At 44.4% G+C, this 14,039-nt stretch overlaps 1 protein-coding gene and 1 long non-coding RNA gene across 4 annotated transcripts in view; one reads left to right on the top strand and one right to left on the bottom strand.

Annotated features, from left to right (window-relative positions):
- LOC307207990 overlaps positions 1-14,039 on the top strand; it is a 216,713-nt gene that overhangs the window by 148,880 nt on the left and 53,794 nt on the right. The gene's annotated exons all lie outside the window — the stretch shown is intronic.
- CDK5RAP2 (CDK5 regulatory subunit associated protein 2) overlaps positions 1-14,039 on the bottom strand; it is a 130,581-nt gene that overhangs the window by 95,660 nt on the left and 20,882 nt on the right. For all 3 annotated transcript variants that reach the window (XM_079961895.1, XM_079961894.1, XM_079961893.1), the window contains exons 9-12: positions 11,480-11,533; positions 8,598-8,717; positions 6,002-6,085; positions 2,136-2,354 (exon numbers count right to left, since the gene is read on the bottom strand). In XM_079961895.1, coding sequence (XP_079818021.1) covers positions 2,136-2,354; positions 6,002-6,085; positions 8,598-8,717; positions 11,480-11,533 — 477 coding nt within the window. The remainder of the gene's footprint in view (positions 1-2,135; positions 2,355-6,001; positions 6,086-8,597; positions 8,718-11,479; positions 11,534-14,039) is intronic.

Raw genomic sequence — 14,039 nt, 5'->3', positions numbered from 1 at the left:
ACTAAGGCCCGGGGGCTGGATCCGGCGCAATTGCCTTCTAAATTCGGCCTGCGGATGGTCCGAGAATCAGCATGTTTTTACATGAGCAGAATGTGTCCTTTTATTTAAAATGCATCTCTGGGTTATTTGTGGGGCCTGCCTGGTGTTTTTACATGAGTAGAATGTGTGCTTTTATTTAAAATGCATCTCTGGCTTATTTGTGGGGCATAGGAATTCATTCAATTTTCCCACCAAATATAGTCCAGCCCCCCGCAAGGTCTGAGGGACAGTGAACTGGCCCCCTGCTGAAAAAGTTTGCTGACCCCTGGATCAGACCATTGCTCCATCTAGTCCTGTATAGTCTACTCTGACAGGCAGCAGTTCTATAAGATCTCAGGTGTAAGCCCTGCTCAAGTGCTTTAGCCTGGCCAAAATATGTCCTTGAAATGTGACAACGCACCTTGCTTACTTGGATGGATAGAGGTGTAGGTGGATAGATGGAGGTGTGTATAAATCTCTGGCTTGTGCATGCCTGGAACCTCCTGTACAAAGGTAAAGAGTCACATCTGTTGCTCTGCCTACTTTTGCATCTAGCCATGCCTAGCACTGGAATGCACCCCGCCAAAGGATGCCTTTGAGAGAATGTGGCCCTCGAGCTGAAGGTCACCCACCCCTGTACTAAACCATGGTCTACTGTGACATGCAAATACAGCCAGCATGTCCACACTACAAATGTGCATCAGTTGAATACAAGTTTTGAAAAATCCTAGGAACTTTAGCTCAAGCCAAGGTAGGTACAAATAATTTTGCTGGGCAAATCTGCACCCAGCGCTTACACACAATAACAAATCCAGCCTAAAATCCTGGAGAGCAGCTGCCAGTCAGAGCATACAGTACTGAGTTAGATGGGCCAGTGGTATGATTCAGTGCAAGGCAACTACCTATGCTCCTAAGGCAGCAGTGAACATGCCAGCACTGGTTAGGAACTGAAGCAAAAAATAGCACACTAACTAGATGTCATGTCAGTACATAGGCCAATAGCAGCAGCAATAGTCTATTCCTCCAAAAAAAGGGGGGGCAGAGTTGGAAGCCCTATGCTCATATTCTTACTATCTTTTTTCCACACACCAAAACTATAATGATCTTCAAAGGGTAACTCAAAGTTTTTTCACATTTAAGAGAACCATTTTTTGAATAAAGAATAACACATTCAAACCACTATAGTTTGGTGCCTGCTATGATGGCAAAACAGATATGCAGACTATGGTAAATGCAGACACTGAAAATTATCTTCAGACTATTATAAACGTTCCATCATTGCCAACTCCTGTCTTAATGATAGAGGCTGTCTCGATGGTGTCTCAGAGGTTCACCCCATAGTGGAGTGGAGAATCAGAGAACCAGCAGACAAGAGACTGCATCTTTAATTCAGTTATCATATATAAGCGGATTAGGGCAGAGAGAGGGAGAAGCCTTGGATCTGTGGACAGAGAGACCCCTCTGCTGGCTTTAAGTAATATTACAAGTGGCCTTGAGGGGAATGAGGGGCTAAACCAGATATGACACCACATAAATTAGCCACTTTTGGACCAGGTCACATATACGGTGTGTTCATTTTAACAAGAAAACAAGTGAGAGTACTTGAATCCTCTCCCACATCACCTCTCAAGGCTCAGTTACTCAAACTTTTCTCCTCTAGTCCAACTCTGATTCAGGAAGGAAACAGGGCTGGATGAAAAATAACTGAGGAGGTAAGGAAAGTTCACTTCCACTCACATTACAGTAATTGTTAGACCCATGTGTAGGGGGCAGGGACTGGAATGGATTGAAGCAGCCAGAACAAAAGCAGTACAAACTTCAACATTTTGTAACAGGTTCTATTTGTGTGGGTACAATGAGTAAGTAAAAGTCTGGGAGGGGTTTATCTCCAAAGTAGAGGTGGCAGTAGCCTTTTTCGAGAAAAAGAGGTGCTGGAACGCACCATGAATACCTCCCTTGTTCTCTTAGAATGGCAATGGCGCCTACCTGAGAGGTGCCGGAACTGAGTTCCAGTGAGTTCTTCCTGCTCTCAACTCATATTCATGTTTAGGAAGTTACAAATTATGCAAACTATTTTTAACTGCATTTCTTAAACACAGGGAAAATTGAATACTAACATTAATGGCTTTGTCACTTCTACTTTTCTGTAGCTGAGCCTCTTCTAGTTCCTTTACCAATGTCTCTTTCTCAAGATTCAAATCATGCAACTCTTGTTCAGTCTTCTTAACTTTCCTTTGAAGATTATGGTTCTCTAGATCTTTGGTTAGGTTTTCAGAACGCAAATCCGCCAGGAGACTTTCTTTTTCCATCAAGAGAGTCTGAGGATCTTCAACACCCTAGGGAAAAAAGCAGTGACTTCAGTTAGCACAAGTCATGCAACATAGAGGACAACTTTCTCTTTTATTTTCATGCCTTTCACAGATCGACATCAACATAGTTTTCATGTCACAAATGCAAGACAAGCCCAGTTGCCCAAACTGTTTTGTGAAAGAGCCTAGCCACAAATATTCTCCAAATGAAGCCTGTAGAACAGACATTCAGGAACATATTAAGACTTCTAAAGGCAGGCTTATTATTAGCTGCTCGCCTAGGGCAAGTAATTTTAGCATCAGACAAGTTTCTACTATACAACAAAAACTTGCAGATGGGCTTTCTGTTTATGTCTAGCCTCACAATTGTGAGCTATTAGGCTAAGGAAAAGGAGAAGATGATCTATTTAGAATTAACAAAACCTACTCTCTTCCAGCTTCTTTAGTTCTATGGAGGAAACTGTGGATGGCACACTCTTAAGCCACTCAACACAGTCACACCAAACTGGTTGATGTGTTGAGGCTGTACTACTTCAGACAGGGTTCACATAGCTGAACACTGCTCCATAAATAAAAAAATGCTGCACATAGAAAACTGAGTGGTATTCAATGCTACTTGTACTCAGAGTAGACCAACTGAATGACATCACTAACAATAGGTTCACTAATTTAAATGGACATACTTTGAGTATAACCGAGTTGCATACAGCCCTATATATGTCAAGGGCTGCCTTTCCTCATATGTGCTAGCTTTCTGCATGCAGGGAATATTTTTATGGGGAGGCATTCTATCATACGAGCCCACCACCCCTCATCTGCATTCTGAAGTGGTACACCCCACACAGAGATTGGCTACCACAGAGTAATATACAAGCCATGGATTCTTCCTAAAAACATTTTTCTTACAATCCACAAAAGCACAGTTAGACGTCTACCTAGGGAGGTTATCAAGACCCACTGCTGAGGGACCCAACTGGGCCCCTGATGGGTAATCCAGGAAATGATTCTGCCCTGGTCTGTCAAAAGAAAGCACATAAGCCAGCAGTGATGGATAGGCAAAAAACCAGTCAGAGCTTCTAGCAACAGTGACTTAACAGATCTATTACCTAATCTTACCAATTCCAAAGGCCCATCAGCAATAAATAGCCCATCAGCAAAAAATAAAAGCCCATCAGCAATAAATAGATTTCACGGGGGACTTCAACTTCCCCGATATCTGTTGGGACTCAAACTCTGCCAAGTCTGTAAGGTCTGACAAATGCCTCCATGGCCTTGCTAACCATTTCATTTCCCAGAAAGTGGAAGAACTAACAAGGGGATCATCTATCTTGGACCTGGTCCTCACCAATAGGGAGGAATTTATCGATGAAGTGGAAGTGCTCGGAAACTTGGGAGGAAGTGATCATGTTCTCCTGGGTTTCAGGATACATAGGCAAGGGAAAACTTAGCATAGTCGGATACACACTCTGGACTTTAAGGAGGCCAGTTTCAAAAAGCTGAAGGAGCTACTGAGTGTGATCCCATGGTTAGAAATACTCAAAGAGAAGGGAGTCCAAGAAGGATGGGAGTTTCTTAAAGGAGAAAAATTGAAGGCCCAAATGCAAGAAAGAAAAGTGGGAGGCATCTAAGGAAACCAGTGTGGCTGCATAAGGGTCTTACAGATGAGCTGAGAGTTAAGAAGGGGATGTATAAGAAATAGAAGAAAGGGTAAATCACAAAGAAGGCGTATACAAGAGTAGCCAACAGTTGCAGGGGGAACATCAGGCTGGCTACAGCTCAAAATGAGCTCAGGGTTGCAAGAGAGGTTAGAAATAATAATAAAAAAAGGTTTATTCGGCTATGTCCGAAGTAAGAGGAAGAACAAGCAAGTGGTAGGTCCTTTGCATAGGGAAGATGGAGAAATGCTATTGAGTGAAAGAGAGAAGGCAGAACTATTCAACACCTACTTTGCCTCTGTCTTCACTCAAAAGGAAAGTGATGCCCAACCTGGTGATAACAGAATAGATGATGAAAGGAGGGAACGCAAAATAGGAAAAGAGGTAGTAAGGGAACACCTAGCTACTTTGAATGAATTCAAATCTCCAGGGCCTGATGAGCTGCATCCAAGGGAACTAAAGGAGCTTGCAGGCGTAATTTCAGATCCTTTGCCTATTATCTCTGAAAATTCTTGCAGAATAGGTCAGGTCCCTAAAGACTGGATGTGGGCAAATATTGTCCCCATCTTCAAAAAGGGGGGAAAGGAAACACAGACAATGGCTGACCAGTGAGCTTGACATCGATACCAGGGAAGGTCCTAGAACAGATAATTCAACAGTCGGTCTGTGAGCATTTAGAAAGGATGCTGTGATTGCATGGGTTTCTCAGAAATAAGTTATTTTGATAGAATTACAAACTTGGTGGATCAGGGAAATGCTGTGGACACAGTGCATCTTGATTTCAGTAAGGCTTTTGACAAAGTCCCCCATGATATTCTCACAAGGAAGCTGGCAAAATGTGGGTTGGACGAGGTAACTGTTAGGTGTATTTGTAGCTGGTTGACTGAACCCAGAGTACTCATTAATGGTTCGTCATCCTGGAAAAGAGTGACAGAAGAGGTTCCGCAGGGTTCTGTCCTGGGCCCATTATTGTTTAACCTCTTTATAAATGAGTTGGATGAAGGAATTGAGGGGATGCTCATCAAATTTGCAGATGACACCAAACTAGAAGGGATAGCTAATGCCACAGAAAACAGAATCAGAATGACTGTAACAGATTGGAGAACTGGGTGCAAGCTAGAAAAATGAATCTCAATAAAGACAAATGTAAGTTTCTGCACTTAGGCAGGAAGAACCAGATGCACCAATATAGGATGTGGGACACCTGGCTTACCATCAGTACATGTGAAAAGGATCTGGGAGTCTTGGTGGACCACAAGCTTAACATGAGTCAACAGTGTGATGCAGCAGGGGAGAAAAGTTAACACTATTCTAGGCTGCATCAACAGTATTGAGTCCAGATCAAGGGAAGTAACAGTACCATTCTATTCTGCCTTGGTCAGACCACACCTCAAATACTGTGTCCTATTCTGGGCACCACAATTTAAGAAGGATGTTGACAAGTTGGAACGTGTGCAGAGGAAGGCAACCAAGATGATCAAAGGTATGGAAACTAAGTCTTATAAGGAGTGCTTGAAAGAGCTGGGTATGTTTAGCCTGGAAAAGAGGAGACTAGGAGGAGATATGATTTTTGTTGTTGTTGTTCAGTCATTTAGTCGTGTCCGACTCTTCATGACTCCCTGGAGAAGAGAAATGATAGCCATCTTCAAATATTTTAAGGGCTGTCACATGGAAGAGGGAGCGAGCTTGTTTTTTCCTGCTCTGCAGTGTAGGACTCAAGGCAATGGCTTCAAGTTACAAGAAAGGAGATTCTGACTAAACATTCGAAAAAATTTCTGACAGTAAGAACTGTTTGGCAGTGGAACAGACTCCCACAAGAGGTGGTGAGCTCTCCTTCCTTGGAAGTTTTTAACAGAGGTTGGATAGCCATATGTAATGGGTGCTTTAACTGAGATTTCTACATTGCAGGGGGTTGGACCAGATGACCCTTGGGTCCCTTCTCTGATTCTAGTCTCTGATTCGGCCTGGAAATACAGGGTAGAGGAAGAGAAGTAACCATAATAATCCTTATTGTCTCACCTTGAATTTCCGCATATGAATTTTCTGGGTGGCTTCAGCCAATGATGTGTTTAAATCTTCAATTTCAGAGCAAAGTTTTTCATTCTGAACGAAGGAACACAGAAAGGGGTGAAATCTCATGAATGTGAAAGACACACAAGAGCCAAAAGAGGGCAAGAACAAAAACACCACCACAACCATATGAAAAAAGAATGCCAGCATTTCCCAGGAATGTTCTTTTTTCTGCAGAGAGAGAGGACGGGGCAATGAGGAGTCTCTCTCACCTACTTCCAGAGGTTGGGCTGGTACCAATCTTTGCTCTGCCCTCCCCATACACACTCGCACACCCCTCTCTGTTATCCATCCATGCAAGCAAAAGGCATGATCAGAGCTTAAGGACACATTCCAGTCCAGCAAATACACCCGAGGTGCAAAGCAGAGATAGTAAGGGGCCATGTCTGGGAGATTCCTGAGGGTCAGAAAGATAGGCTTGGAGGGCCTCATTTAACCTCCAGGCCAAGGTTTCCCATCCCTGGCCTATAACCAACAAATGGGGGAGTCAAAGCCTTTGCCTAAGAAAGAAGAAACAATCTGGAAAGAGAAAGGTCAACCCTGTGTTCAAACTAACACTAGGGAACCCAACCATCATTTGACTACTGTAGGAGATTGTGGGAGCATAGTGCAGGGTTCTTGGCTCAGGGATTCGCACCCAAGCCACAGACAGATGAGAGTAGGATATTTCCAACAAGAACCAAATTGTCTTCTCCATCCCACTTTGCTTCCAGGAACTCAGATGAACTCTGAAGGCTCAACTGCCTCAAATTCTTAAATGACACTTCCCCACTCGCAGCCGCTTTCCAGTTTCACCCCAGAAACCTCAAGACTGCCATTTCTCATGAGATCTGGGAACATGCTTCTGCTGCCTGGAAGTGAGACTGGCACACCTTGGATTTCATAATTTGTGCCAGGTGGGGCAGAACCTCCACTGCAACAGGGATGGGGAAACCTGATCCTGCCCCATTACCATGCCTCTTTTTGATACTTTCCCCCTGCTTGGCTCTGCAGTTGTGCCCACAGAGGCACAACTCAAAACACATGACACCCTGGATGGTTGAGGATGCCCTCAATCTACAGCAGGGGCCGGCAACCTAAAGCCCATGGGCCACAAGTGGCCCACAGGGGTCGTTTAACCGGCCCATGAGCCGCCCCCGAACTGAGCCGCCCACTCGGCAAGGAAATCGCGTCTGCGCAGACACAGACGCTATAAATCACGCCTGCGCAAATTGCAGACACCAGAAATCACAGGCGCGCGCACTCACAATCCAGCCCATGGAGGGATCTCCGCTGGAGTGAACTGGCCCAGGCGAGGTAAACCTTGCCAACCCCTGATGTACAGGAATGAGTGGAGAGTTCCCAGTATTTGCCAATATTACTCTCTCATTCAAGGGAGGAAGACCAAAATCCAACAGCTATAAGAATACAACTTCCCCATGCATATCCTATTCCCTTAAAGATACAGAATAGTATATTAGCTTCCACCTTAAACCCAAGCATATATCACCAATGATGGCTAAGTAGAACCTCCATCTTCAGAAGCAGCAAACAACTAAATACCAGCAGCTAGAGTACAACCATGGTAATGGGCTATTCCTTTTGCATCTTACTTTTGGACTTCTTGGAGGCATCTGTGAGATACTACACTAGAAAATCTGATCCAGCAGGGTTTTTCTATCTCTAGATCATGTGTGGGGGCCAACCATGGGCTCCAGACCTCTCTATCAAGCCCTCAAAACTCTCACTGGGTCACACTTCACAAACCCTGCTTTGCACACAAAGTATTTTTACCTGGACTAAATGCGTTTTTGACCTCCAATTAGGGCTGGCTGATTATCAGCTTTTCAACATCGTAATGTATCACCAGCCAAACATTGTGATATAGTGATACATCGGAATGTTGAAAAGCGTAGAGAGGAACAAGTTGCATCAGGCCCGGGCCTTGGCGGGAGCAACGAGTTTCACATTGGCGCCTTGTGAGGCCGGGGCCAGTGCAGCTCATTCCTCTGTGCACATGGGCATCTGGTGCTCCGAGGGTGAAAACAAGCTGCATCAGCTCTGGCACCTCACAGCTTGTTCCTCCCTCAGTTTGAGGGCCCGAGCGTGATGGAGCCTTCACCCAGCAGTATATCGCAGGTGAAGGCACCACCATTCCTGAGTCAGTAGCAGCCGCAGATTCACCCATGATATACCGCTGGGTGAATGCAACATCACACTCTGGCCCTGAAACTGGTCCTGGGCGATGTATTGATACATTGATATTGCCACTTGTTTTCCTGGATGGGGGAATAGAGGGGGTGGGGCCTACTTGTTAAAGGGAAAATATACATCCATTGTTTCATCCGCTTTTGCTCCTGGCCTGCTCAGCAGTGGCATGTTGCTCTCAGAAAGTTGCGCAGAAGGTAATGTGGCTCTCGGACTGAAAAATGTTCCCCTCTCTTGCTCTAAGTAGGTATTCTTAACCCTCAAGACTTCCTAGAATGTCCACCCTGCCCTTCCCTCAATCTCTTACTATCAAGCATGGCTTGAATACATTTTTATCAGAATAACATAATCCATGTACCTCCTTTTCTTTCACTTTTACAGCAAGGACTAATCCCTGGATAGTTTTGTCTCGTTTCAAAGCATTTATCTTTTCAACAGAAAGCTCCATCTCTCGTTCATGAAGTTCCTTCTGGAGTGACTGAGGATTAAAAGTAAATGCATACAGTTATCCTTTTTCAAGACACACATTTTGTATATTAAGAATAATTTCACAGGCATCAAGCGAGAGCACAGCTCCTCACTCAGGGCAACTGCAATCTGGACCGCATAAGCTTTGCCACAAGCCTTTCACTGTTGAGATAGGAAATCTCTACCTGGGCTGGGCCACTTCATGCTATGGCGGGCGAGGTAGGGGGGTTCTGTAGCTGAATGTTCCTCCACTCAGAAATCTCTGTATTCAGAAAACTAATGTGTAAGGGAGATGGCAAGGTTAGAACCCTCGCGGAGAAACTTGTTTTCTAAGTGCATAGAATTTTGGATACACAGCAGCATTCTCTCATGTGAGTTCCCACCTCCTGCCTGAAGTGGCACAATGTAGATGCAGGTTGGCCACCATAAGAACTAGGCCTGAAGCTTTCCTGGCAAAGGTGCCCTATCCTGCATATATGCTTCTTACCTAATATTTTGTCAAGCACAAAAGGAGGAATCCTTAACATTTATAATGTGGTTAAAGCAACTCTTGCCTATTCTCCTACCTTTTAAGGCTGAAATACAACACAGCCAAAGTGGGATTTCACAGAACTGTCCAGGGCAGAAGGTGCGGGGGGGCGGGCAGGATGTGCCATCCTGGAGCTGACACTGCAACTGGGCCCAGTGCCACTGCATGACAACAGTGAGACTGGCTTGGGATCCAACAGATTCTGAATCGGCTCAGTCCCACAACGCCTCCAGAATGCTGCACTGCATTCCGCAATGTTGTGGCATGTTTGCTGGAGGGAAGATAAGCATCTCACTGATGGAGTGATGAGAGGCCAGATTAGCTGTGAGAACTGAGCAGATGGATAGTGGTGCAAGAGGGATAAAAGGTGGAGGCTTTTTCCATGTGCTTCTCCACATGGCAAGACCCCAGGCCTGTGGAGATGGCTTAGGTGGCTTTAGAAAGGTGAGTGAGAGGTCTATCAATGTCTACTAACCAAAAAAGCTAAGCAGAAGCTCTGTTTTCAAAGGCAGTACACCAGGCAACCACCCTGCGTATGGGCTTCCCAGCCACTGTGGAAGACAGAACGCTGAACTAAACAGACTCTTCATCCAAGCTCTTTTCACACAGCACATTAAGTGTGAAATAGCTGCCACAGGATATAGCACCGGCCAACAATTCAGATGGCTTGAAAAGAGAATAAGAAACGGATAGAGGGATGATAAAGCTATTGGGCTACTAGTCATGGTGGTTGCATGATAGCTCCAAGATCAGAGGCAATGTGCCTCTAAATACCAGCTGCTGGAGAACCACAGAGAGGAGGGGAGGGCCATGGTGTCCCCAAAGGTATCTGGTTATCCACTGTGTTTATGATGAATATTAAGCAGGCACCTTCACTATAGAGTTTTTGGCACCTCCTAAAAACTTGCTTCTTTAAGCAAGCCTACTCAGACGTGCATGTCTAACATGCATGTAACTTGACTTTACAATGTATGCTGTAAAAGGGACGCGGGTGGCGCTGTGGTCTAAACCAGAGCCTAGGGCTTGCCGATCACAAGGTCAGCAGTTCGAATCCCCACAACGGGGTGAGCTACTGTTGCTCGGTCCCTGCTCCTGCCCACCTAGCAGTTCGAAAGCATGTCAAAGTGCAAGTAGATAAATAGGTACCGCTCCGGTGGGAATGTAAATGGCGTTTCCATGTGCTGCTCTGGTTTGCCAGAAGCGGCTTAGGCATGCTGGCCACATGACCCGCAAAGCTGTCTGTGGACAAACGCTGGCTCCCTCGGCCTATAGAGCATGCAACAGCAGAGTCGTCCGCGACTGGACTTAACGGTCAGGGGTACCTTTGCCTTTACTTTTAAAAACTTGCTTCTTTAAGCAAGCCTACTCAGACGTGCATGTCTGACATGTAATTTGACTTTACAATGTATGCTGTTAAAACTGATTATTTTATTTTGAAGACTATCACATTGAAAGCAGGTGTTAAAAAAAGGTTACTGGTAGCTTTTAATTTATATTAAACAACTTAAGAGGTTTTGATGATTAAGTGCTGTATAATAAGTCCTGATATAAAAATTAAAATAAATAAAACAATACTTATTTCTACTATTTATGTTCTGTTGTCCTGCAAGCCTCCAAGGTGGCTGGTGGTTAAGTGAAAACTAGTGTGTAACAGACGTAAGATTAAAAGGCAGAAGGCATGTAGAAAGGACAGCGCCGGAAAATATCCACTCCTCAGGCCTTCGATGCCACGGGTGCAACAGGTTACTCCAAATGGTGCTCTGCAGATGTGTGCTACCTAGCATCTAGGGTCCTGAGGCATGTTTTCATCTCCTAGAGGGTGGTATGTCTCCTCATCTGGACAATTTATTCTTTCTGGCTCTTCCAGGTGATGGAAGCAGAGGATTGATGAAGTCTCTGCAGGCAGCAGGGGGACAGTGGGACAGGACGGGACAGGGGACACTGACAGAAAATGTCTCTTCTCCAAGCATTCCTGACTATGGGCCATGCTGTCTGGGGTTATTGAGAGTCCAATAAGCATCTGGAGGACTGCAAGTTCTCCATCCTGACCAATGCCTGACAAAGCTTAAGAACACACACTGCACTCCTTGCAACAGCTTTTAATATTGGAAGCTCTCTCCTTGGCTAAAAACTGTTTGGAAACAACATGAGCTTCAGCTCCTACTCATGGTAGAATAAAAGGACACTTGCAAAGGTTGTACCTGCCAATACACAACAACTAGAAAGGAAAATTCAAGACGTACCGCAATCTTTTTTTCCAAGTCATGTTTTGCATTGTAGAATTCTGTTTTGAGAGCCTAAAGGAATAAAATAATCCAGTTCTCACTCCAGTGTCAATTATTAGCTAGGTAGACAGCTATCAGGTTCTTTTACTTCCAATAAGAAAAAGCATTATATGTGTGAAATTTACATAATTAAAATATACATCCCAAGAGACCACAAGGATTAATATTTGAAAAATCTGGCTTTTGTGCACAAGCATAGCTATGCTTCCCCTTTTAACTCTCTATATTTGTTAGGCAGGATGTCCACATGCGGACACCCAATTGTGAGAGGGTAAGCTGAGCAGGTGTTATAGCTACAATATACACCCCACCTTTACAGAAAAATCAAGGGAGGTTGGAAATCACACTTTTTATGATAAGAGTGTTTTAATCATCTTACTGTTTTTAATCATGTAAGAGGCTGTAAGATCCTGGACATAAAAGCAGGATAGAAGTAATTAAAATCAAGTCAGAAGTGCCCCCTATGCGTCCATAAACCCAAACAAGGACTGAGCATGCACACTTTCCTCATGCAACTAGGGAATTATTATGACATATTTACACAACTATTCATCTAAGGACCTTATGTGATTGTTCACACACACACACACACACACCTATTTTTTCCTTACAACTCAGGAAAAGAAGTTAGGCTGATAGGATAGTGACTGACCCAAGGTCACTTGGTGAATTTCAGGGCTGAGTCGGGATTTGAATCCAATGCTCCCAGGTCCTGTTCTAACATTCAAACCAATATACCACCTGGTTCTGTGGCAGCAGAATGAATTATGCACAAAATAGCCCTTTTCAATAAAATAAAAACTATCATCAATATTTATAAACCTCTTTTCACCATAGAAGCCAAAAAGTAGTTTACAGATCAACCAAAACAATATGGTACTTAAAATAAAAAGGGCAGGTGAAAATGTCAGTTCCATAAACAGGCATAAGTACAGCTTACTTAAGACACCTGCTGAAATAGGAAAGCCATTGTCAAGCACCTGAAATTCAACAGTCAGGAGGCCTGTCTGATCTCAGCTGGGAGGCAGTGTCACAGAACTTGGCACACAATATTGAATGCATGGCTCCTGGTGGATACAAACCATATATCCAAGGACCACTAACAGAGCATCCCTCAAAGATATAAGGAATCAGAATGTCTGTGGGCCTTGGAGGCGGTGTATTTGTGTCAGCAACAAGTTTGCCTCTTGCTCAGCCAATACAAAGTGCCACCTTGCTCTGCCCAATCCCCTCTCCTGCCACCCACATCGAGTTTAGAGGCAAAAGAAAACTGAGCTCCTCATTTGCATCAGAAGGGTCTATGTATGGGTTGGTTTAAAGATGACTCCTTTTGGACCCTATCTGACCCTCCAAATTAACCAGCTTTTCAGCAACTTATGACTTTCAAAAACTACTAGCATTGCAATAGAAATGACCATAGAAGCAACAGGTACACCAGTGTGGTATAGTATTTAGAGCATTTGACTAGGACCTGGAAGACTAGGGTTCAAATCCATAAGTGGTCATTAAGCTCACTTAAGTGATCTTGGGCTAGTCACTGTCTCACAGTGTAACCCACCTCACAGCTTTGTTGTGGGGATAAAATGGGGAGGGAGAAGAATATTACACAATATTGAGCACCTTGGAAGAAAGGTGGGATATAAATGCAATAATAACAATTAATTATCTACATTTCTGAAACTTGATGACAGTGTGACCCATGCCTTCGAGAAAGAATTCATTAATTGTTTTACATTGCTAGAAGCCTGAACCAATAAGAACCAAATGAGAAGCAGTTGAGAAAGTGAGCGAAGTGGCTCATAGCCTGGTGGCTATCCCCTGTTTGGTATCCTGTTAAATAATAATAATAATAATAATAATAATAATAATAATAATAATTTATTATTTGTACCCCGCCCATCTGGCTGGGTTTCCCCAGCCACTCTGGGCGGCTTCCATAGAAACCAAAAATACACTAAAATATCACACATTAAAAACTTCCCTGAACAGGGCTGCCTTAAGATGTCTTCTGAATGTCAGGTAGTTGTTTATCGCTTTGACATCTGATGGGAGGGCGTTCCACAGGGCGGGCGCCACTACCGAGGAGGCCCTCTGCCTGGTTCCCTGTAGCTTTGCTTCTCGCAATGAGGGAACCGCCAGAAGGCCCTCGGCTCTGGACCTCAGCGTCCAGGCAGAACGATGGGGGTGGAGACGCTCCTTCAGGTCTACTGGGCCGAGGCCGTTTAGGGCTTTAAAGGTTAACACCAGCACTTTGAATTATGCTCAGAAACGTACTGGGAGCCAATGTAGGTCTTTCAAGACCGGTGTTATGTGGTCTCGGCGGCCGCCCCCAGTCACCAGTCTAGCTGCCGCATACTGGATTAGTTGTAGTAAAGTATTTGTAAAATGTAAAGCATTTGACTAGGTCCTTGGAGCTCAGGGTTGAAATACCCACTCAGCCATGAAGCTCATAGAGTTATCTTGGGCCAATTGCCTTCTCTCAGCCCTGACTCACATGGTTGTTGTGAAAACAAAATGG

This window comes from Podarcis cretensis, assembly GCF_951804945.1.
Source record: "Podarcis cretensis genome assembly, chromosome: Z".
In the NCBI taxonomy this organism is placed as follows: Eukaryota; Metazoa; Chordata; class Lepidosauria; order Squamata; family Lacertidae; genus Podarcis; species Podarcis cretensis.
Note: the sequence above shows the minus strand (reverse complement) of the source record. Positions and strands in the feature narration are given on the sequence as shown.